Raw genomic sequence first — 24,196 nt, 5'->3', positions numbered from 1 at the left:
TGGCACATCGGTGAGCGTTGGGGGAGAGGCCTCCTGGGCGAGTCTCCCCGTGCGTGTCGTCTTGGGCTGGTACTTGGTGGGTACCGAAGGTCGGGTACCCAGGTGCTGTTCCTCGGTGCTGACGGTGCGTCAAACTCACCCGTGAGTTGAGTCGGGGGTTTGTAGCGCAGTGCCTCGGGGCTGACGTCTGAGCTGTACTGGGCCTCCTGGTCCAGAGTACGTTGCTGCTGGTCGGGGCTGTACTAGGCCTCCTGGTCCAGAGTACGTTGCTGCTGGTCGGCTTGACATTCCTCCTCTTCCTCTTCCTCTGCTAGGTCCTGGAGTCTTCTGTTCAGTCTCTCGGCGTGGTCCGGTTCTTCCCGGTTGCTGGGTCTCGTATGGACCGGCCGGGGAGGGGGTTCGGAGACGTGGACAGGATCCTCCTGTTGGCGGGGTCCCGGGTCGCTTGGTCGGGTAGGGGAATGTGTCCTAGACCCTTGTCGTGACGATCTCCGGGAGCTCCGTGCGGAGTGAGGGGGTGTCGCCATGGCAATCAATTTGTCCATCAGCTGCGCCTGCAGCCGGTCGCGCTCTGCCTCGCGCTGGGCATGGGCGGCTTCGCGCACTGCTTCGCGCTGGGCATTGGCGGCGTCGCGCTGCGCATTGGCGCTGGCATGGGCGGCGTCGCGCTGTGCATTGGCGGCGGCGCACTGTGCATCAGCGCGGCTTCTTTCAATGTTCTCTTCTGTCTGAAGGCGTCTGGTCTCCAGTCTTATGCGGTCGTCTTCACTGGAGGGCTTTCTTTATCCTGGAGCTCTCCGGGGACTACCTCGTTGGCGTCGGCGGGGGGTAAAGTCATGTCAGGTCCCTCCTGGTCCCCCCCGTGAGCTTGGTCAGTTACGTTAGAACCCACTAGGGTCTCTACTGGCGGGGTCGCCTGGTCGGTAGGGTTTGACATACTTTGACTATCCGCTTTATTTATTTTATCCGTATTTAACTTCTTTATAAAGCTAGGTATTAGACTGACAGCGTATGCCTCTAGATAGGGAGGTGGCTGACGTCTGCGCTCCGGGCGATCTAGCTTAGGAGAACCGTTTGTGGAGTGTTCATCATCGGCCATGTTAATATTAATATTATATTAATATTACGCTAATTACCCTCCGGCTCGAAGGACCAATTGTAACTGAGGGGTACAATTCCCTGACTGTATTAATAAGTATGGTATCATTAAACCACTACCGTCTTATGTACATTACTACTGGCCATACAGTACACAGGTATATGATATGAACACCTCCACAATGACACGGTTCCACACAAATCTTGGTTAGAATAATATTTATTAGCAGCAATGATAGTAGATTACATTACTTTACTTAGAGTCGCGCTTGTAAGGCGAAGAATGTGCGTGAGTAAGTCAAGAGCGTAAGTCCATTAGAATAGTACGCAGGAGATAATAAATACCACCTGTATCTTAGGAATTATATCTATGGTACACTAGTAGGGCAGCGGGAGATACTAGTAGGGTCACTCCGGTTGTAGGCCAGCAGGGGGAGGAAATGTTCGAATGCAAACTCTGGATCAACGGGGAATCAATAAGCTCCAGCTACGGGAGTCGGTACATTACTCCCTTGATCGGCAGACGAAAGCAGCAGCTGTAATCAAGTATGCGTGCAGCATAGGTGAAAGCCGGCCAGCCTCTCCTAGAGACGGGCTTGAGTGATGTTCCTCACGGGTAAATCCCACACAGCAGCGGGTGTAGACGATTCTCCTCCGCTCCAACAGCCACAGGACCAAAGCAATAATCCAGCTGGAAAAGGCTCTGCATTCACCGGTGTAGATTCTCCGGTGCGCGGTACTTCACATTAACTAGGTCGAACTTGACGTTATTCCACTAAGCTCTGACACTTTACTATCCTATTCGCACGCGGTTATAAGTGCTCTATTTAGATGCACGGTTGCTCACTTCACTTGGTCGTTGACTCGTGATGAAGGCTTTACGTTTGAGGGTAACGCGTTTCTAGGTTAACTTGACTTTAGGCTAAGTGCTGCTGTATCCACCTGCGACGTATTTATACGTACGGTGAATAATCTAGTACCAGCCTTATTTCTGTCTCGTATTCTTGCGCAGAGCCGGGCATGTTCAGACAAGCCTTGGCTGTGACTTTGAACTAGACATTGGTATGGCTGTGGCACCTAGTGGATCGCTTCCAATAGGAGAACGAAATATTATGGTCTGTACTAGGTAAAAGGGATATTCCGTGTATATGTACAAAGAATACACAAGGGATATCAGACGATATACAAATATTATGCAATATATATCAAGTAGTAAATATATATATTCGGTTTAATCTGATCCTTCGTAACAATTAATGTCGGGCGACTGCCCACAGACACCTATTTGATTTAAAGTCGGCAGCAGCATGGAGTCTCGGGACTTATTTTATTTGGAATATAATGACTTTATACGCAAAAGTAGCCTAGTTTTAAGTAAAAATATTATAAATCTACATGCCTTGATGATGTCATTCTTTTGTTTTGTTGTCATTCTTTTGCCTATCAATTGTTTTTAAGCTCAATAAACTCTGACCGGAATTTCTCTCATTTGACCGGTAGATTGAAATCTACCGGACACTGAGGCCGGCAACAATTTTTTCTAACGGAAACCCTGCTTGTAGTTGTATTATCTGCGAGACATCGCCACCACGCAACAAGTCAAAATGCTCGCTATCTACAAACAGCTCCACTGTCTGTGTGTATACTGCTTTGGTCAATTCAGCATGCCCTCAGCGTCCCCAGTCAGAGCGAGTTCAACTTACTAACAGGGTGAAGCATTAGGCTAAGTTTCCATTTTTCCCTCCCTCAATGATATGTTATTTTCGTTATCATTATGTAAACAAATGCACATATGGATTGTTTGCTGCAACGTTTCTGAATGAATTGAAGCATTAATAAATAATACGCAGAGAATTTAATTAGATGAACATTTGTTTTTAATTAGCATAGCCTAAATAATATTTATTAACAGGCTGAAAGTTATAATAATAATAATAATAATAATAATAATAATAATAATAATAATAATAATAATAATAATAATAATAATAATAATAATAATAATAATAATAATAATAATAATAATAATAATAATAATAATAATAATAATATTAAGCAACTGCAACAATTACACATATATAAATATAATATAACTGGCTGCAAAAACTATTTGCGTTAATAGGCTAAAACAGTGCAAAAGGCAATATGCCTGGGGGCTATAGGCTTCTAAAACAAGGCCCGAAAGAGACCTTAGCCTAGTAAAGACGCTGCAACAATTACAAATAAATAATAAAATATAACAATATAACGGGCTGCAAAAACAATTAGCCTATTTAGGCAAAACAGTGCAAAAGGCAATATGCCTGGGGGCTATAGGCTTCTAAAACAAGGCCCGAAATAGACCTTAGCCTATAGACTAAATGCCTATGGCGTGTTATTTATTAAGCATCATTGGCAGATTCTTTTTAATAAAGAGGAGCATCTCTGCCTTTTCGGATGTAATCCTGTTCCTGTGTTCATCCACGATGTTGGATGCAGCGCTGAACAAGCGCTCACTATCCACACTTGTGCAGGGCGCAGAGAGGTACGCTCTTGCCACAGTGGCGAGGGCAGGGAAGCGATCCCTGTTTGCTTTCCAGTACGCCAGTGGCTGTGCACTCTAAGAGATGGGTGGCTCTGCCAGGTAAAGATGCAGCTGTGACGCAGCCGCGCTATCGTCGTTGGCCTGCTGCTGCGGGGTTTCTTCAGCCATAATTTCGCCAAACATTGACGACAAGGAACCTGCTCGTGGCACCTTCTCAGCTGGCCCGCCTGTGTCGCTGGCTCCGGGTGCTGGGTCGGGGCCTGTCTGTAAGGCCAGCAGACGCAAAAGCAGTCCCCGTGTCTGAGCCTTGAGCTCGTCAGAATAAAATCGGTCCTTGTATCTTTTATTTAAAACAAAGAAAACATCACATTAATTTAGCATGGCGTTCGTTCTTTTATACGATGCAGCATAAGACTGTCATAGTTAATAATATGATAATAAATAATAGAAATAAACGTTTGTAAGGCTAATCTAAAATAGATTAATAATTGTCATAATAGGACATTCTAGAACATTTGTGATGTCACAGTATGATGTCATAATTAAACATTCTAGAACATTTGTGATGTCACAGTATGATCTGGCTAAATGTTGTTAATTTCACCTTGGGTCTATGATGGTTGCCAAACTGTAGAGGGGCTCTGTTTCGATGTCTGCGAATCTGCGGGTTACAGCTTCCAGCAGTGTGGCTTTTGTCGTCTTCACGCCATGATCTGATGCGACATCTCTGCCCAGGACACGTTTTAAAGCCATGACACAAGGTATGACATCGGCGGCAGATGCAGAGGATGAACTAATTTCCTTCGTGAGCTCTTCAAACGGTGCCAGAATGGATAGCATGTTTTCTATCAGTCCCCACTTGTTGGCAGTGAATATAGCGGGTAGTTCGAAGTCCGCTGCATAAGCACCCAGTGCCCGTTTTTGCCCAAGGAGACTTTGTAACATATAATATGTGCTGTTCCATCTGGTGCTGACATCCTGCTGCAACCTTTTGATAGGCTGGCCGAGTTGTGTCTGCACACTCTGCAACCTAGAATAAGCCAGGCAAGAGTGCTTGAAGTGGCCCACGATGCATCTCCCTGTAGCTGTGATGTCAATTATGCTCCGCTGTGAAAGAACTCCATCGTGGACAGCCAGCTGAAGCGTGTGGGCCATAGTACACCCCAAATGTGGCAGTCCCGCGTCCGTCATGCATTTGATCATGTTGCGGGCGTTATCTCGCAGTATGACGTGGATCTTTTCTCTTGGAATATTCCACGTTTCGAACATATTCTCAAAGGCTGTTGCCAGCGCTGCAGCGGTGTGGGAGCCTGAAAACTCCTGTGAATGCAGGACAGCTTTACGCAGTTGGAACTCTGCGTCAACCCACTGAGCTGTCAAACTCAGCATTGACATGGGGCTGACATCAGAGCTCCAAATGTCACTCGTAAAGCTGATTGAAGACACGTCTTCTTTCATAAGGCTGTCCACGTGCGCAAACACTGCCTGGTAGAGCTCTGGTAGGGCAACATCTGTAAAATACGTGCTCCGCTAAGTGCTGAGACTTCAAATGTCGAATTAAATTTGTTGTGTTGAAACTCTTGACAATGTTTCCCCCACGAGGTATTTTATTCTGGCATACATTGCAGATGGCAATTGTTACATCAGTCTCAGACACCGTGAAATAGTTCCACACCACTGACATGTTTACAGGTGAGAAAATGCGACAATGGACACTGCCTCGTGTTTTTCGAGCGGTCGGCGGAGAATTGGCTCATGCTTTCCACGTCATCGATCGGTTTCCGTGATCGGCGAATATGAATAATTATCGGAATTCACCGATCGCATATTTATACTGATTATCGGCCGATAACGATCGGTGGCCGATCGATCGGGGCATCCCTACCATTAACCACTGTTTGGCGTTGGTGTCATTAATAATAACCATGCTGGAATATGAATGCCCTTTTTCGTTTCGTTCTTTTAAAGTTCGATTACCCAGGGATTAAAGTTCTCCGTAAATTTGATTCCAAATCGTGACGGATTTTCCGTCAATTTTCTACCTGCATGGTTTTATATGATTTGTAGAGGCATACAATCTATTTTTATGTCGGTATTAGGTATAGCCTATATAAATTATATATGCATAGCCTACATTATGCAACAGTAATTTGCGCATAACGCAGCATGGCACAGACATGTCACACGGAGCCCCGCGAAGCATGCATACAGTAAACTAACTTGATCGTTAATATAACTGTTGTCCTTGTATCTTTACGCTTATGAAAACATTTAATAATATTTATAGGCTTATGCCCTCGTTTGGCCATAATAGCCTATTCTCAAATGGCCAAATCTCCTCGCTGACGGACCCATGTATAGCCTTTATCATATTCCTATATGTCTCCAAGGAATCGTGGGGCTCGGGGGAAGAAACGGAACCCCTGCTATAGCCTATCCTTTATAATGTTATATGCTATTTTATTTACAGTAGTCTATTTATGATTCGTTTCCATAGCCGGTCTCAGTTATGCTGTGGCCGAGATGGGTCGGGATTAATGAAGCTGATAGGAGACTGCTTCTCGGCTATACGAATTAAAGCCACAATTGAAAATAATGTACTTCCTTCTTGACAATAGCCTATACTATAACAATAATACGAGAGTACAAGAACAATGAATCTCACTGCCATGTTACACTACCGTCGCTATTTTACAATTAACTATAATGAATTACGGGTCATACAGAACACGCCAGTGTTGAAACTAATGCACAGAAGCTTATTTCCGCGTTGTAGTCTTCATATTCTACCGCTGGGCGCCAGGTACGCATGCTCTGAGCTGTGCGTAGATATACGCACAAAGTCAAGCACACGTTCAAATTGATAAGTCCCACACTTTGCTTAGAAATGATCGTACGCACGAGTTACGGACATATCTGTGCGTACGCACCATTGATAAATGAGGGCCCTGGTGTGGACCAAACAAGGACCAAAGGCAGGAAAAGATCAGAAAACTCTAATGTTGCCAGATTATATTGATGAACCATTGTATCCCCTTCATACATTATGTTTAATCATTCCTGCTCATCCTGTCAGTTTGAAGTTTGAATCCCCTTTTTCACAGCATAAAGTTGGCAGGTATGGGATTATGTCCAATAAAAGGCTGCCCTGCATGATCACATGGCTTTGTTTAGAAGGTTTGGTTGACAAAGTGCAGTGTAAAAGCTAACCGAACCAAATGAAAAATGCAACCATGTTGCAACTTCTTCACCCCTGAATCGAAAGTGTTTCGAAGCCCTTTCCTACCTTTATAAAAAGTGATCATGGTATAGTGACCAAAGAATGGTGGAAATACCATGTATTACCATCTGTATCATGATTCAAATTGGATGCCACCATGCCATGGTAGCATTAAGTACAAAAGTGGTACCAGGGCGATACATGACTTTTACCCTGACCAGTAACATAGTAAAACTGAAAATACCATCAAACTACCATGATCCTTTTTTGTGTGGATAACGAATTAATGATCAAGTCAGATGCAGCTCTGTCGCCAAAATGGCCAAGAAGTCCTGCATCCACTAGTCAAGCCTAAGTAAGATATGGTGATGTGATATTTTGTTCATCCACTAGTCAAACCTAAGAAAGTTCTGGTGATATGAGATTGTGTTCCTCTACTAGTCAAACATAAGAAAGATATGGTGATATGAGATTTTGTTCCTTTACTAGTCAAACCTAAGAAAGATATGGTGATGTGAGATTTTGTTCCTCTACTAGTCAAACCTAAGAAAGATCTGGTGATAATGATATGAGATTTTGTTCATATAGCCCAACCCTAACTGAATGTCAACTGAAGCATAATACTACCTCAGGGAGCATATGGTGTTGGCTAGGACCGGCTATGTGGTCATCTTTCTTGTCTGCAGCCGGTGAAACAGCTCTGACATGTTCGTTGGGGTCGTCACTGAGGTCATTCTTTCCCTGGGACATCTTCAGTGGACACAGCTCTGTAAAGTCCATACAGACAAAATCATAATTTAAAGCAGATGAAAATGTTCATTTAGGTTAGGCTGTATGGTTATAGCAATTGTACACTACAAATGTAGTAATGTAATTTCATAAAGTCTGTAAACAAAGTTTTCAAAGTTTCTCTGCTCTCTTTCTGTCTTTTGCTTGTCTTTTCCACATATTTGTTTTGATTCTGTAGGTGGGGGGGGCATTTTCATCTTTACTTTCCTGATATGTTTCTACATTCTGGTCATTTCAGTTTGCAGTCTCTCCTGTTCCCTTTCTAGGGGTTCCTAGAATACATTTGTATGCTCCTCTCTTACACATCTTTGTAAACAAACTACTGCTTTCTAGCGCTGCCTCATTAGAGCTGCTTGTCTGTCTGCATGTTTTGTTTTCAGTATTTTATTGACCAATATGTAAAAAGTTCGTCTGGAGCCCTGTATTGACTAATAAGCATCTTCATCTTTGCTTTGTTGGCAGTGTATTTGTCTAATTTTACGTCATTTTAGTATCCTCCTGACCTGATCTAACGTGACCCTGAAATGTAAGCAGAGTCAGTCAGAAAACATCCGCTTTTGGCATTAGCTTGCTGCTCCCGTGGCTACAAAACATTGATGTTAGCCAGCGATCTAATATTACAACTAATGTTAGCTAAATACCTAATTATACCGTACCAAGCATTAGCCCAACGTACGCTGCATTACACTGAAGGGTAGTGTAAGATGTCTGGTAGTGTGAGACAGGACTGACCATAATATAGAGGAGGGTGTACCGGTAGTCGTGTTATTAAGTATAACTATGCGAGTCCTCTGCATTTGTTGGGAGTATATTTATCTCGTTAGCTCTGTAGCTCCAACACACAGGTCTCTTATCTTCACTCCTCGTCTACTACTCTGCCCCACACTGCGGTCAAGCCAGCCGTCTTTCACTTTTGCGTGGTCAAACCAGCCGCGCCTGTAATTTCGAGTGCGCAATTAAAAGAAAAGATCACAAGTTGATCTTACATAAATAGTTTAATTATTCCCGGTAATGAACTGAATGGACATCGAATCAATAGGACGTTTCATGTGTGCAGTATTATTGAACATCGAATCAATAGGACGTTTCGTATGTGCAGTATTATTGAACATCGAATCAATAGGACGTTTCGTGTGTGCAGTATTATTGAACATCGAATCAATAGGACGTTTCGTGTGTGCAGTATTATATATTCGACCACTAAAGCTACAGGAAATCCCACAGAGGAACACTTCCGGTGAGGATTTCAAAGTAAAGGATGGCATGTGGTTCATTTCTATTATTTGCGATTGAGGAACAGGGTAATTTATGAGAATAATGTTAGGACTTATTGCTTCATAAACTTGTTGCACAAATACTATGAACTACTTTTACTGTGTACTTTTTGAGAATGGCAAAATTCCCTCCAGAGAAGGAGCATTTGATGTTGGATAAAAAACATTTCTTCCATAAGTAGTTTATGACACTGCCATGTTTGTACTTAATACTTCTTAAGACTACTTGCACAAATAATATGAACTACTTTTACTGTGTACTTTGAGTCATTTGATTTTCAAAGACCTCTCCATAGAACAAGAATGAGCATTTTCGACTAACTTTGATGTGGGATAAAAAGCATTTCTTCATAAAGTAGTTTATGAAACTGCCATGTTTGTACGTAGTACTTCTTAGACTACTTGCACAAATAATATGAACTACCGTAATTCCTCTAATAGTAACCGGGTCTCAAATACAAGCCGGGTCTCTATTAATGGCCGGGTGCGCTCTTGAGCTAAGAAATTATAAGCCGGCCTCCTAATACAAGCCGGGTTACTAATATACTGAGCTGCATACTGACCTAGTTACTTGATTTCACTTTGAAAACGTTGAAATGACCAGTGACCACCTGTAATTGCACTGTTTACTATTTCATACAGTACTTGGTTTCAATAAATGAACCCAGTACATTTTACTGGGTTCAAACTGACACAAAATGTTGATTTATTCATTATGATCCGTTTGAAAATTTTAAATATAGGCCTCCCTCTTATACAGGCCTCCTCCTAATACAAGCCTGGTACCCGCTACAGTTGAAACAAATACAAGTCGGGGTTACTATTAGAGGAATTACGGTACTTTTACTGTGTACTTTGAGTAATTTGATTTTCAAAGTCCTCTCCATAGAACAAGAATGAGCATTTTCGACTAACTTTTATGTGGGATCAAAAACATTTCTTCCATAAGTAGTTTATGAAACTGCCATGTTTGTACGTAGTACTTCTTAAGACTACTTGCACAAATAATATGAACTACTTTTACTGTGTACTTTGAGTAATTAGATTTTTCAAAGTCCTCTCCATAGAACAAGAATGAGCATTTGAAAATACCACACTTTGTTATGGTAAAACAAATAGATTGAGGCTTCATGGAAAGAAAGAGGAGAGAAAGCTGTGGACACAGAGACATACAACTATGCTGCAACAGAGGATGGACAACAAGAGAAAAGAAAGACAAGGAAAAGAAAGTAACATACTGGTCTCCTGGTCTGTGGGCTCCTCCTTCAGCCCAGTGGACATATCCGTGGGTGGGTCTAGCGTGTCCTGAACCTCCTCTATTTTAATCATCAGTAGGTCACTGGGTGGATCTGGAACAGAGGGAGACAGAAAAGGTATTTACAGTGGCATGAAAAAGTATTTGCCCACTCTGATTTCTTCTGTAATTACAGATTTATTTTTATTTGTAATCTTTATACAAAATCTAAAACAGGATGTAATTGAGTCCTGAGCCTCTTCTTTCATGATTGATAGGAAGTTGGAGGTAGATCTGGGGCAGAGGGAGACAGCAACTAAGGAAATACTCTAGTATTTACAGTATTATTTCACAAATTATTATATTTATATACTGAACTTTATTTAAAATCAAACACTTCCTTTTCCTCCATTACATTTATTTAAGTTAAACAAGACCACTGACCACTTTAGCTAAGGCTTAATAATACATCACAGTTGGGATCCCTTCTATCAGCTTAGTTCTCCTGGTTGCTATTCAATCCAGCAGGGGAACCAGGACAAAGGTGTTCCATTTATAAAAGAGATACCAGAATAAAGTGCTCCAAAGAGTTAGGCTGAATGTGAACAAGAGTTTGATCAAATTAAAGAATGAGAGGAGAGAAAGCAATAGCGACAAATACTGAGACATACAAACATGCTGGAGCAGAGGAAGGAGAAGACTAAATCCAGATAAGAGAAAGAAACAACATACTGATATCCTGGTGGTTTGTGGGCTCCTCCATCTCAAAGGAAGTATCCTTGGGTGGCTCTAGCGTGTCCTGATCTTCTTTTTTAACAATCAGTAGGTCTCTGGGTGGATCTGGGACAGAGGGACACACAACTCAACATACTAGTCTTTATTTACTTCTGGGTCTAGAGAGTAAACTAAAGTATCTTCAGTAGGAAGTCTTGTTCTGACTTACAGAGGTCCTGCTGGTCTGATTCCTCCTTCATTCTAGTAGGTGTGCTCTTGGACGTCTTCTACAGGAACTGGAGTTTTGCTACAAGGATAAATGCAGATAGTCAGAGAGCCCTGTAGATCCAAGTAACAATAACAAACTCAGCAAGACCGACGGCTTCTCAGTTACAGTGGGTGACAATATTGTCACAAGGAAAGATGAAATTACATACCTGGGTTCCATCCTAGAGGCAAATCTTTCCTGTGACAAAATGGCATCCAATGTAATAAAAAAAAGTCAACCAAAGAACTAGATTCTTGTACCGGATCTCCTCTCTGGTAAACAAGAATACCCTGAAGACTGGCAGGAGCACTCATTCAAGGGTACTACGACTATGCTTGCACTTCATGGTACCAAAGCACCTCAAAAGTGCTAAAAACAAAATTACAAACATCCCAAAACAAACTGGTCAGACTACTGCTTGACCTTACTCCTAGAACTCACCTCACCCCTGCCCACTTTGACAACCTAGGATGGCTTAGAGTAGACGACAGAGTACAGCAACTTGCAATGGGCCTGGGCCCTATTCCCCGTACCTGGTTCAACTAAGTCGATCAAAAGTCCCATTATCCAGATTCAATTAACCCGATGTTTGAATCCAGGATTTCCCTGTGCCTCGAACGCTGATTCAGTCTTGTTAATTCGAACCAGACTTGATACTCAGGATAAGTGCGCGCGGCCGCCTCAGCTGAAAAGACAGCAGGTGTTGATCGCAGAAATCCTGATTTTCTAATGGCATTGATTGATTGATTGATTTAAAACTTTATTAACAGATTGCAGAATGGGTACAATACAGTACGGCTCAATAGCCTCGCCGACAAGTTAAATGCATAATCTATAGGCTAATTTTAAATCCCTCATTACCCCAATCAATCAGATTATATTTCTTTAAACGTGCCTGCTGGCAGTAGGCTTAATGGAATGAATAATCAAATGAGATCTGGCTAGCGAAAATAATTAGTTCAACTCTTTCAGAATAAGGATAAAAACAAGCCCAAATAGTATATCTAATTGATACAAAGAAATTATATTATGAGGATATCTGTACTGTATGTGCTTAGGTATTATGTACTATATAAACCCAAAGAGAGGCTTGGAGGGAGGCTACAGTTTCAGTATTAATCAGGTTTGAATCTGTTTCGGACCTAATCCATACATGCATTGAATTGATTACCCTTTGGTTTATACCAGTGACACCTCATGTTCATCATCAGATAACAGTGCTTGAAAAGATAAATGCATTTTCTCAAATTCATTCATCAAAAACATCAAAGGCTCATTCAATTTATCAAGTCACGTCACGTCATCAAATCCATCAAACAGCGCATCTCCTCATACATTTTAATCCCAGTTACAATATCACAATAACGTGTGACAGTCACAGTGACAGTGATACAATTAAACACTCCACAGATTCAGATTCCTCATAATTCATATCCACAATCCGCGCATAGACGCTTCATATGCTTGAATGAAACACAATCCGGGCGCTCCGTTTAATAAGCAAATACACAGCGAAGAATATTAAACTAATCAGAGCCAAACACCTGATAGGTTTCATTCATTAAAAATATCCCTGCAGGATTCACATTTGCAATGATCCGTTTAGTCCGTTATTAAAATAACTGTGTGTCTCGAGCGCCGTATCCGTATAAATATGACATGCATTATATAGGACAAAGTAAATTCATAGGCTGAATATGATTTATTATCAGCATTTTAGGTAGACCTATTATTTTACATTTCAAACGAAGCACAAAAACATAATTCAGAATGGTATAATGGGATCTAGACTGAGAAATATTTCAGGAAGCGAGCTGGGATTTCTTTGCGAGGGTGTGGCCATGCAGCCTTATCCGCGTAATTTTTTTTCCTAGCCGCATTTCTCAGAGACGCTCTCTAATTGGCCACTGACTGACGCTCTCTGATTGGCCACTGACATGTTTGCCCAATCGCGTGACGAGCTGTGTCTTTGCCCATTTCCGCGTCGAACAGCCTGCAAACTACCTGGCGTTCTATCGCCATGCTCTAAGACAAACTCTAACCTTAACCAACTTCGAAAGAGTGCCTAAGCTTAACCGTCGAAAGAACTTGCCGTCACGCTCCAAGACAAACTCTAACCTTAACCTACTTCGAAAGAGTGCCTAAGCCTAACCAGTGTAGAAACAGGCGTCGGCCAATCAGAGAGCGTCTCTGACAAATGCGGCTAGGAAAAGAAATAACGCAGGTTATCCAGCTAACTGAACTTAACCCTGCTCCGGAGCAGGTTCAAACATTCTGATCTGTTACCATGGCGATTTACACAATCCGACATCAGGGAACGGAAATGTCTGGCTTAAGTCAAGCTATGCTGAAAATTATCCGGCTAACTCAGTTAGCCAGGTACGGGGAATAGGGCCCTGGTCTACAAGATACACAGACAGCAACCTTTTTGACATGGAGTGCCTGTTTGAAATATAGTTGTAACTAGTGTGCCTCAACAATATTCCATGCATCGTACATTTTTTTCTCATAATCAGGTATTTTTTATGATAATTTTTACATTATTACATCATTATTGTTATTATTAATAACATAATTATCAACCCTAAATCTGAGTTGGGGGGGGGGGAATGCAATGCAGACAAACAGCTGCATACAGTGCGACCATTTCACTCACATTTGCCCATTCATTTTTGGACACATCACACACCATCGGTGTGTGTACTGTATGTGTGCTGTCATAGCTCCACCTACAGGCCTAATGGAGAACACCAGGAGAACACCAAGATGTGAATGTGAGGTATATCGTGTAAATACGTTTTGATTGATCGCAAGACTACACTGTAAAAAAATAAATAATAATAAGTTTCCAGAACTTAAAAATATTGAGTTCAGTTACTGTGCATTAAGGTTTTCAGTTTTCAATCCACAATAAGTTAACAGAAAAATAAGTACACAACCACATTATTTCAACCTAATAAAACTATGTTTATTGTCATTGTTTTAAGAACACAAGTTGACTTGGTAATACTCACATTTTGAGTAAAAAAAAATGGCTTTTAACATGTGCAATGTTCAATGAAATAGAAAAATAAATAATAAAATGTGTTGATTAATCCCACTGGTCACAATGGTGAGTCATTGGTGACCGTAATAATGTTTTTGTTATAAGGCTCTGCAAATGTTACTGAATGATGTAGCAATGTATTTCCAGCTAAATTGAAATAATAAACAAATAAAGGGTCTCAATTAAATATGTGGTAGTAAAAAGAACCTGTGGGAGGATTTCAACAAGATAAATGCGACAACAGTGCAAAATATTTCACTATAATATTTCAAAGCAAAATGCTGCCCCCTGTGCCTATGAAAATGCCCCCGCGTGCCTATGCAGGCATGCATGCCTAGGGTTGCCTACCCCTGCACTACACAATTAAGGTACCCATGTACAAGTCAAAATACTTCCCAAAGGTCAGTGAATACCACGACCACAACACCAGAGGGAGCTCCACAAATCATGTCAAACCCAGATTCGGCTCAAACAAGGGACTAAACACATTTCGCAATTATGCCACATCAATGTTGAATGCCCTACCCACAGCTGTAAAGGAATATGTGAATCACTACCCACTTTCAAAACCACTCTCAAAGAGCACCTATGGGAGACTGCAATTCGAAACTAGCCCCTGTAAATGTCCAAACCCAACCCCCTCCAATGTACAGTCCCCCCCCCCCCCACCCCACCTAACCACCTCCAATGTACCGTTTCTTCCCCCTCAAAAGAATACTCTCTTTTTTAGACTATTTTTGTATAACAAACAGTACTGTATTTGTAGATCTGGTATGTCATAAATGTATAGATGTAGCAGTTACTGACTGTCTATGTCATTTATGTCATATATGTTATGCTGAAGCTGAATTGAAAATGGGGGACCCTGATGTAAACAAGACGAAAGTCTTTATCTGGTCTGCATCCCCTTAACAATTGTGTGTATTGAGCTGTACTATATTGTACCCATTCTGCAATCTGTTAAATAAAATTGTAACATAATGTAGAATGCATACTTTTACATTTGATACTTAAGTACATTCAATATCAAATACTATTTTATCTGGGTATTCCTACTTGTACTTAAGTAAAGGAACTGTGTACTTCTTCCATCACTGTATATACGTAATAATCAAAATAATGTCCATGTGACATTTACAAATACAAAGAATCTTGTGGAACTATTATTATGAATTCCTTAAAGGGGAACTATTTTACAATTTTTTTCACTATTTGGGCACTTTTACACAATTCGTGTGAGTTTATGGAACACCTCTGTAATTATATATATTTTTTAATTCATTGTTTTGTATTTCTAATCAAGTCCTCAAAAACAGCATTTTTCTACCTGAAGATCTTAAGCTGTTTTGAGGCTGGGCTTTGTGTGGCCTTTGCGGCATCTGGGACATTAACATGCAGCGGTGTCTCTCTGACATCACAAATCAGCACATTTTCAGATGACTCAGTTCAGTGAGGGTGAATATTGTGAGAGGAGAATTTGAAGAATGCGCCAATATGAGAATTAGAGACATAGATCATATTAATATAAGTCCACATAGCTAGGAAACAATGCTAAACACTGAAAAAGGCCATTTATAAGATAGTTCCCCTTTAAATATCCATAACCTGGTTAATCCCAGGCTGTAAATTAGGGTGAGCACTGACCTAGAAACTAGGGTTTGATGTTAAGTGAGAAAGGGAGGTGGTTGGGGTTGTTCCAGATGTTTACCTGAACAAGGCCCATGATCTAAACCCACACTACACTCTGATACACTCATCATCACGGATCACTTTCAAAACTGAAACGGACATTTTCAATTAACCTCGTAAATTTGTCAGATATTTTATATGATGACCGACGGTCTTTGTTGTTGTCAATTTACACACAGTCACAGTGCAATAATGTTAGACTTACCATCGTGGCCCACAGTGTTATAATAACTGGGCTCTGGTCTGGAACGTTACCCAAGTAGCTCTAACATGAGTCTAGAAAGCAGATGGTTGACTGCGAGCGACTCATCATACTAGTTTACAGAACCATACCGGGCATCTTATTGTTGTTCTTATTCACTGTTCAAAGTCCACAACGCTGCTCTAGCTGTTGGATAGATCATTGAATGGTAGACAACTGTGAAATAACGTCACCTCAAAGCATATCCCTGTTGATAAGTGGTGTAAGAATAATGTCCAAGAAAAGGCCTTCTGGTGATTTAACAAACCTGCTTTGTGTTTCTTCATCTCACGTTCAGACATCAGAACATTCAAGGTGGTGGTGACCAAACTCTACTCTAGTTCATACTGCTCCTTAGTCCATTCAAATACACATATCTTCAGAAGATGCAGTTAGTCCGTTCTTTACACGATCTCTACATTCTAATATGTTCAGTATTAGAGGTTAGCATTATAGCACATTAGCAGCTACAGCGAGGTGAAGCTACACAAAGAGCGCGGGGCCGGGCCGTGACGTGTTTCCCCTGGGGCGGGACTTCCTCAAGACGGTCGAGAAGCATGCAGCTGCAGAGCCGCAGAGCGGCGCTCTCATGTCCTCAGGACCGCTCAGCAGCGCCACCCACCCAATGCCTGAATTGGAGTATTGCACTGTGCGGGCAGCGTGTTGCTTAATAACAGCGCAACAGTGCAAAAATGCTTCCGCCTTCGTCACCGCAGGCCACTACGGTAAAGCACCTTTCTTTTCAGGCCCGCTTAGACAAATGCTATGGCATTTCCGCGTACATTGCAACGAATGTACGCGCTGTAGTGACTGTACATAATTCACAAGGAACTCGTTGGGAATGGTAGTTCCCCCCGGACGATTTATAGGGTGGCACTTCCTGCCACCGGCATTCTTATTTACTGTCGACACGACTACGTCGATTTGTTGTTACGCTGATGAATAAAGGAATTAGGTTTAACTTCGAGACACCGCCTCCGACTCCTTCTTCTCAGCGCTACAGCGCCCACTTTGCCAACCTAGGATGGCTTAGAGTAGACGACAGAGTACAGCAACTTGCAATGGGCCTGGTCTACAAGATACACTATACGACCGGGGTGCCCATGTACATGTCAAAATACTTCCCAAAGGTCAGTGAATACCACAACCACTACACCAGAGGAAGCTCAACAAATCATGTTAAACCCAGATTCGGCTCAAACAAGGGACTAAACACGTTTCGCAATTATGCCACAACAATGTGGAACGCCCTACCCAAAGCTGTAAAGGAATGTGAATCCCTGCCCACATTCAAAACCGCCCTTAAAGAGCACCTACGGGAGGCTGCAATTCGAAACTGGCCACCGTAAATGCCCAAAACCCCCACCACCTCCTAATAGACAGTCTCCTCCCCACCGCATGTATATATTCCCTCCCCGCCGTATGTATATTTCCCTCCCACCCACCCACCCCCTCCTAATGTACAGTCCCCTCCCCATCATATGTATATACTCTGTCAGGATCTAGGGGTAACAGTACTGTATATTTGAATACCGCCTATGTCACAAATGTATCAGTACTAAATACCTATATGTCCCTATGCCATAAATGTCATGTATGTTGTGTATGTCATAAATGTCTATATGAATTGAAAATGGGGGACCCTGATGGAAACAAGACAAACGTCTTTCTCAGGTCTGCATCCCCTTAACAATTGTATGTATTGAGCCGTACTGTATTGTACCCATTCTGCAATCTGTTAAATAAAGTTTTCATTCATTCATTCATTCATTCATTCATTCATTCATTCATTCATTCATTCATCACTTGAAACCTCGGCTGTCTTTAACTATGAGTGAACACAACTGTCTTTAACTATGAGTGAACACAACGCAACATTGTAACGTTAACGTGTAATTTACTATGGATATGGAATATAGTATATTATCGCGACGATTGTAACGTTAACGTGTACTTCGCGAATATAGTATATTATCGCGACGCGTCGTCGGAGGCGACTAAACGCTGTTGTGAACACAACACATTGTAACGTTAACGTGTACTTTACTATGGAATATCAGAAGAAACTACTCAACCTCGGCTGTCTTTAACTAAACAGTGTTGTGAACACAACACATTGTAACGTTAACGTGTACTTCGCGACGCGTCGTCAGACTAAACAGTGTAACGTTAACGTGTACTTTACTATGGAATATCAGAAGAAACTACTCAACCTCGGCTGTCTTTAACTAAACAGTGTTGTGAACACAACACATTGTAACGTTAACGTGTACTTTACTATGGAATATCAGAAGAAACTACTCAACCTCGGCTGTCTTTAACTATGAATGAACACAACACTCTAACTCACCAATGTACAGTTTCTACGCCAAATGTATATACACTCCTTTTTCTGGACACTTTTGTATCACAAACAGTACTGTATTTGCAAATCTGATATGTCATAAATGTATAGATGTAGCAGTACTGTCTATCTGTATGTCATGTATGTCATATATGTTATGATGAATTGAAAATGGGGGACCCTGATGTAAACAAGACGAAAGTCTTTCTCTGGTCTGCATCCCCTTAACAATTGTATGTATTGAGCTGTACTGTACTGTACCCATTCTGCAATCTGTTAATAAACTTTTCAATCAATCAATCAAACCATGTTTAGATAATAAAGTACTCAACCTCTACTTGTCTACTGTCTGACTGAACACAACACTCTAACTTACCATGTTTAGATAATGAAGTACTCAACCTCTACAGTCTTTAACTATGAAGGAATTACAACCTTTATTTAATGGTTAATAGTTTGATAAAAGGTAATTTACTATATTTGTATGGCATTTACACTTAAAGTAGAAAAACAAAAGTAATCTGTAAAATAATAGTGAATTTCCTGTGAAAAAACATTTATTTTTTACAGTGTACGTTACACACACACAAATGCTACAGTCATTATGACACATTTTACAAAGAAAGTCTTGTATGAACTACTGTTGAACCACAGTAAAAGGTCTAAATGCTCTGGTTCTGTGCACTGCTACTAAAACTGTTGAACCACAGTAAAAGGTCTAAATGCTCTGGTTCTGTGCACTGCTACTAAAACTGTTGAACCACAGTAAAAGGTCTAAATGCTCTGGTTCTGTGCACTGCTACTAAAACTGTTGAACCACAGTAAAAGGTCTAAATGCTCTGGTTCTGTGCACTGCTACTAAAACTGTTGAACCACAGTAAAAGGTCTAAATGCTCTGGTTCTGTGCACGAACCAAGGCGGGATCTCATGCGCATGCGCGGGCACCTCGCGAGCACGCCGGTGCACGCACCTGAGCGAGCACGCCGCCGCCGATGCACGCACCTGGGCGCTGGGCGAAGGAAAATGAAAGGCGCATTACCGTACTGGCGTGCGGTGACGAATGCGGAAGCATTTTTGCACTGTTGCGCTGTTATTAAGCAACACGCGTGCGGGCATAGCTGTGAGATCCGCGCGAGGCCAGAGGATGTACATACTGTATGAGTAAATTGACTATACTTTTGCTCACACAATATATATATATATTTTTTTTTAAACTTAAATTTTTATTGAACATTTATAGACAAACATCACAACATATACAATAACATCAACAACACTATTAAACAGACATAAATAATAAAGAAAAAAGAGAAAAAATGTAATACCCAGCTCACACAATATCTTGAATGAATGCGTTTATTTATTTCGAACATAAATTGAAAATAAATAATAATAAAACACAAGTAATAAACAGATTAAAAAACAAAGAAGCAGGATGAAGTGTAAACGTATGTGTTCCTACCTAGGTAGGTTCTATCCTAGAGGCAAATCTTTCCTGTGACAAAATGGCATCCAATGTAATAAAAAAAAGTCAACCAACGAACTAGATTCTTGTACCGGATCTCCTCTCTGGTAAACAAGAATACCCTGAAGACTCTGGCAGGAGCACTCATTCAAGGGTACTATGACTATGCGTGCACCTCAAAGGCGCTTAAAACAAAATTACAAACATCACAAAACAAACTGGTCAGACTACTACTTGACCTGAACCCCAGAACCCACCTCACCCCTGCCCACTTTGACAACCTAGGATGGCTTAGAGTAGACGACAGAGTACAGCAACTTGCAATGGGCCTGGTCTACAAGATACACTATACGACCGGGGTGCCCATGTACATGTCAAAATACTTCCCAAAGGTCAGTGAATACCACAACCACTACACCAGAGGAAGCTCAACAAATCATGTTAAACCCAGATTCGGCTCAAACAAGGGACTAAACACGTTTCGCAATTATGCCACAACAATGTGGAACGCCCTACCCAAAGCTGTAAAGGAATGTGAATCCCTGCCCACATTCAAAACCGCTCTTAAAGAGCACCTACGGGAGGCTGCAATTCGAAACTGGCCTCCGTAAATGCCCAAAACCCCCACCACCTCCTAATAGACAGTCTCCTCCCCACCGCATGTATATATTCCCTCCCCGCCGTATGTATATTTCCCTCCCACCCACCCACCCCCTCCTAATGTACAGTCCCCTCCCCATCATATGTATATACTCGGTCAGGATCTAGGGGTAACAGTACTGTATATTTGAATACCGCTTATGTCACAAATGTATCAGTACTAAATACCTATATGTCCCTATGCCATAAATGTCATTTATGTTGTGTATGTCATAAATGTCTATATGAATTGAAAATGGGGGACCCTGATGGAAACAAGACAAACGTCTTTCTCAGGTCTACATCCCCTTAACAATTGTATGTATTGAGCCGTACTGTATTGTACACATTCTGCAATCTGTTAAATAAAGTTTTCGTTCATTCATTCACCCCCGGCCGCGTGTATGCCTTCTACAACCCTGTTCGGTTTCCGCGTTGCCGTTTTGCGCTCTGATCGGCCGAGCGCGCGCATGAGCTGCGACACGCCCGCCAGCCAGGCAGCAATACTAAGCTCCAGTTAACCTAATTTATACCGTAAGCAATCATTAAAAAAATATACCGTTAACTGGAATATGTTGTTTCTTTACACATATGTTGGATTATGTAATTGGTTTGTCAAATCGCGCGACTCGGGCTTCATCGCCGGCTTCGCGGCTGCGTTGCGGGTCCACGACCATCTGTGCTGCGATAAGGCTTTGCTGAGCTCATCATGGTGTCCGCTGGACGAAGCCAGAGACGGTCTTATTATGGGGCTTATACCGAGAAGCAGTAACACAACAGTGAACACATAGTTGCAATGCATCTGTCAGTCGTACTTATCTATGTGTTCACTGTTGTGTTACTGCTTCGCGGCATAAGCCCCATAATACTCTCCCCGCTGTTGAAAGCCGGAGCACGGAGGGTCGTTGATGAGCTCAGCGATGACGCTCGCGGCGCCATACTCTCCCCGCTGTTAAACGCCTTATCGCAGCACGGCGGAGGGGCTTGTCGCGGCTCATGCCAATCAGAGCACAAAACGGCAACGTGGAAACCAAACAGCGTTGTAGAAGGCATACACGCCCCCCGGCCGCGTGTATGCCTTCGACGACGGAACTGCATTTCCGCGTTCGAGTTTTGCGCTCTGATTGGCCAGGTCATGTGACATGTGCACCAATCGTGGGACAGCAAGTTCTGCGCCTATTTCCGGGTCTAAGAGCCTGCAAACTACCTGGCATTCTATCGCCATGCTCTAAGACAAACTCTAACCTTAACCTACTTCGAAAGAGCGCCTAAGCTTAACCATTGTAGAAACTTGCGGTCCCACGATTGGGCGTACATGTCACATGACCAGAAATGATCTGGCCAATCAGAGACGCGGAAATGCAGTTATGTTGTAGAAGGCATTCAGGCCCCCCGGCCCCTTGATTGATTGATTGATTGATTGAAAACTTTATTAACAGATTGCAGAATGGGTACAATACAGTACGGCTCACTACACACAATTGTTAAGGGGATGCAGACCAGAGAAAGACTTTCGTCTTGTTTACATCAGGGTCCCCATTTTCAATTCATCATAACATATATGACAGATAGACAGTATTCAGTATACCTTCACACTCTATTATCTTATGCAACTCATATTCACTCCACAAACTGAAATATACATACATTGTTGAATGAACAGCCTGTTTCTTGAAGTTAGACTCTCCTCTAAATTGTAACCCCCCTCTCTATAACAGAATTTTTGGATGTTACCCGGGAGTGAATTGTTTCGTGCTTTTTGTGCAGTCTTAAATTCAGCCAGGTGACCCAGGTGAAGGTCCCCGAGTTTCATGGCATGTGATTTAAAAAAGAGTGTGTTTGTGTGTTCCAGATATCCTACCTTATTGATAATCAAATCAAAATCAAATGTATTTGTAAGGCACGTCAACACACGTTAATGTCCCCATGGGCCAGGTAACAGTATACTTTTGCTATGCTATACACTACAGTCTATGTGATGTGGGTATGATGGTAATTAAGGAATGGTGAATATTATGTTTAATGTAAATATGTGTATACTGGATATGAACAGCAGTATTATAGGCCTACAGCAGTATTGTACAGCAGTATTACAGCCAGCAATATTATACATTATTATACATGACTATTCTATGCAAGTAGGCTATGGCTAAGCTATTTTACAATATTATACATGAACTATGTGCAATTATGCATAAGACTACATAAGACACTACATGTGGGTATGTCAGGTGGTCTTGTGGTAAAAGTTATGTCTGTGGAATCATATTTATTTTAAATATTTTGGACTTTATGGTGTTCTTGTTTTGTTCTTGACTTATTGTGATGTTTCTTCTTGACTTGTTTAAAGAAGACGTGTCAGGTGGCGTAACGGAGATTGCGTTCGTCACCAAACCCCGGAGCGGCTGGATTCACCTGTTCGAATCCAGCTCACAGCTCCGGGGTTGTCACCAGATTGGCTGGCTGTTCACACTAATACAATTGGCAGTATTAGAGGGTGGGAGAAGCTGGCGGGGTGGGTCCGGGTCGTTGTAAACAGCGACTCCTACAGTTCGGTCGGGGCGCCTGCTAAGCGCGGATAGGACCTGAGTGGGATAGTGTGATCCTTCCACACGCTACGCCCTCTCAGTGAGAATCCGCGCTGCCAGGTAAAAAGAAGCGGTTGATTGGCTGGACGTGTGTCGGAGGAAGCACGTGATAGCCTCCACTCTCCCAGACCGACTGTGGGGGGTAAGTGCGCAGCGACCAGGAAGGGGATTGGGAATTGGCATAACGACTAACATTGGGATGGGAGAAAATCGGAGGAAAAATGGAGGGGGAAAAAGATAAAAAAAAAAAATAAAAATACTGCACAAATCATGTTTAAAGCACGAAACAATTCACTCCTGGGTAACATCCAAAGATTCTGTGATAGAGAGGGGGGTTACAATTTAGAGGAGAGTCTAACTTCAAGAAACAGGCTGTTCATTCAACAATGTATGTATATTTCAGTTTGTGGAGTGAATATGAGTTGCATAAGCTAATAGAGTGTGAAGGAATACATACGTTTACACTTCATCCTACTCCTGCTTGTTTGTTTTTTAATCTGTTTATTACTTGTTTTTTATTATTATTTATTTTCAATTTATGTTCGAAATAAATAAACGCATTCATTCAAGATATCTGGCCTCGCGCGGATCTCACAGCTGTGCCCGCACAGTGCAATACTCCAATTCAGCCATTGGGTGGGTGGCGCTGCTGAGCGGCCCTCAGAGCGACGGTCCGCGTTTATCCTTTCCGCAACGGAATTCGGTTTCCGGGTTCGCCTGATTGGCCACTAAGCCCACGTGACCCTACGCTAGCACGCCCCCCTTACGCCTGAGAGTTTAATTAACTTTAATTAACAGATTGCAGAATGGGTACAGTCAGTGATGCCACTAACGCGTTACTAAGTAACGCGTTACAGTAATCTGATTACTTTTCCCCGAAAATAGTAATCTAACGCGTTAATCTTTAAAAGCCAGTAATCTGATTGCAGTTACTTGTCCAAGTGGCTGTGCGTTACTATTTCGTTACTATCTCATCATAAATTCATAATGCAGGCGGGATGCAGTATTTTATTTCGTTTTAGACAGTCAAAAATATGCTTGGAGCTGTATTTCCTTGTATTGG

The 24,196-nt window shown here is 42.0% G+C and overlaps 1 protein-coding gene across 1 annotated transcript in view; it reads right to left on the bottom strand.

Annotated features, from left to right (window-relative positions):
* The window catches only part of LOC311244884 (uncharacterized protein), a gene marked incomplete at its 3' end in the record, with an annotated part of 90,692 nt that extends 74,241 nt beyond the window's left edge, over positions 1-16,451 (bottom strand). The window contains exons 1-5 of the mRNA XM_084334571.1: positions 16,366-16,451; positions 11,083-11,160; positions 10,872-10,979; positions 10,144-10,254; positions 7,470-7,609 (exon numbers count right to left, since the gene is read on the bottom strand). Of these exons, the coding sequence (XP_084190697.1) occupies positions 7,470-7,609; positions 10,144-10,254; positions 10,872-10,979; positions 11,083-11,113 (390 nt within the window). The 5' untranslated portion in view covers positions 11,114-11,160; positions 16,366-16,451. The remainder of the gene's footprint in view (positions 1-7,469; positions 7,610-10,143; positions 10,255-10,871; positions 10,980-11,082; positions 11,161-16,365) is intronic.
* Between the last annotated feature and the right edge of the window lie 7,745 nt (positions 16,452-24,196).

This window comes from Notolepis coatsorum (assembly GCF_963971535.1).
Source record: "Notolepis coatsorum genome assembly, chromosome: 1".
In the NCBI taxonomy this organism is placed as follows: domain Eukaryota; kingdom Metazoa; phylum Chordata; class Actinopteri; order Aulopiformes; family Paralepididae; genus Notolepis; species Notolepis coatsorum.
The sequence above is the reverse complement of the archived record's forward strand: the minus strand, read 5'-3'. Positions and strand labels throughout refer to the sequence as shown.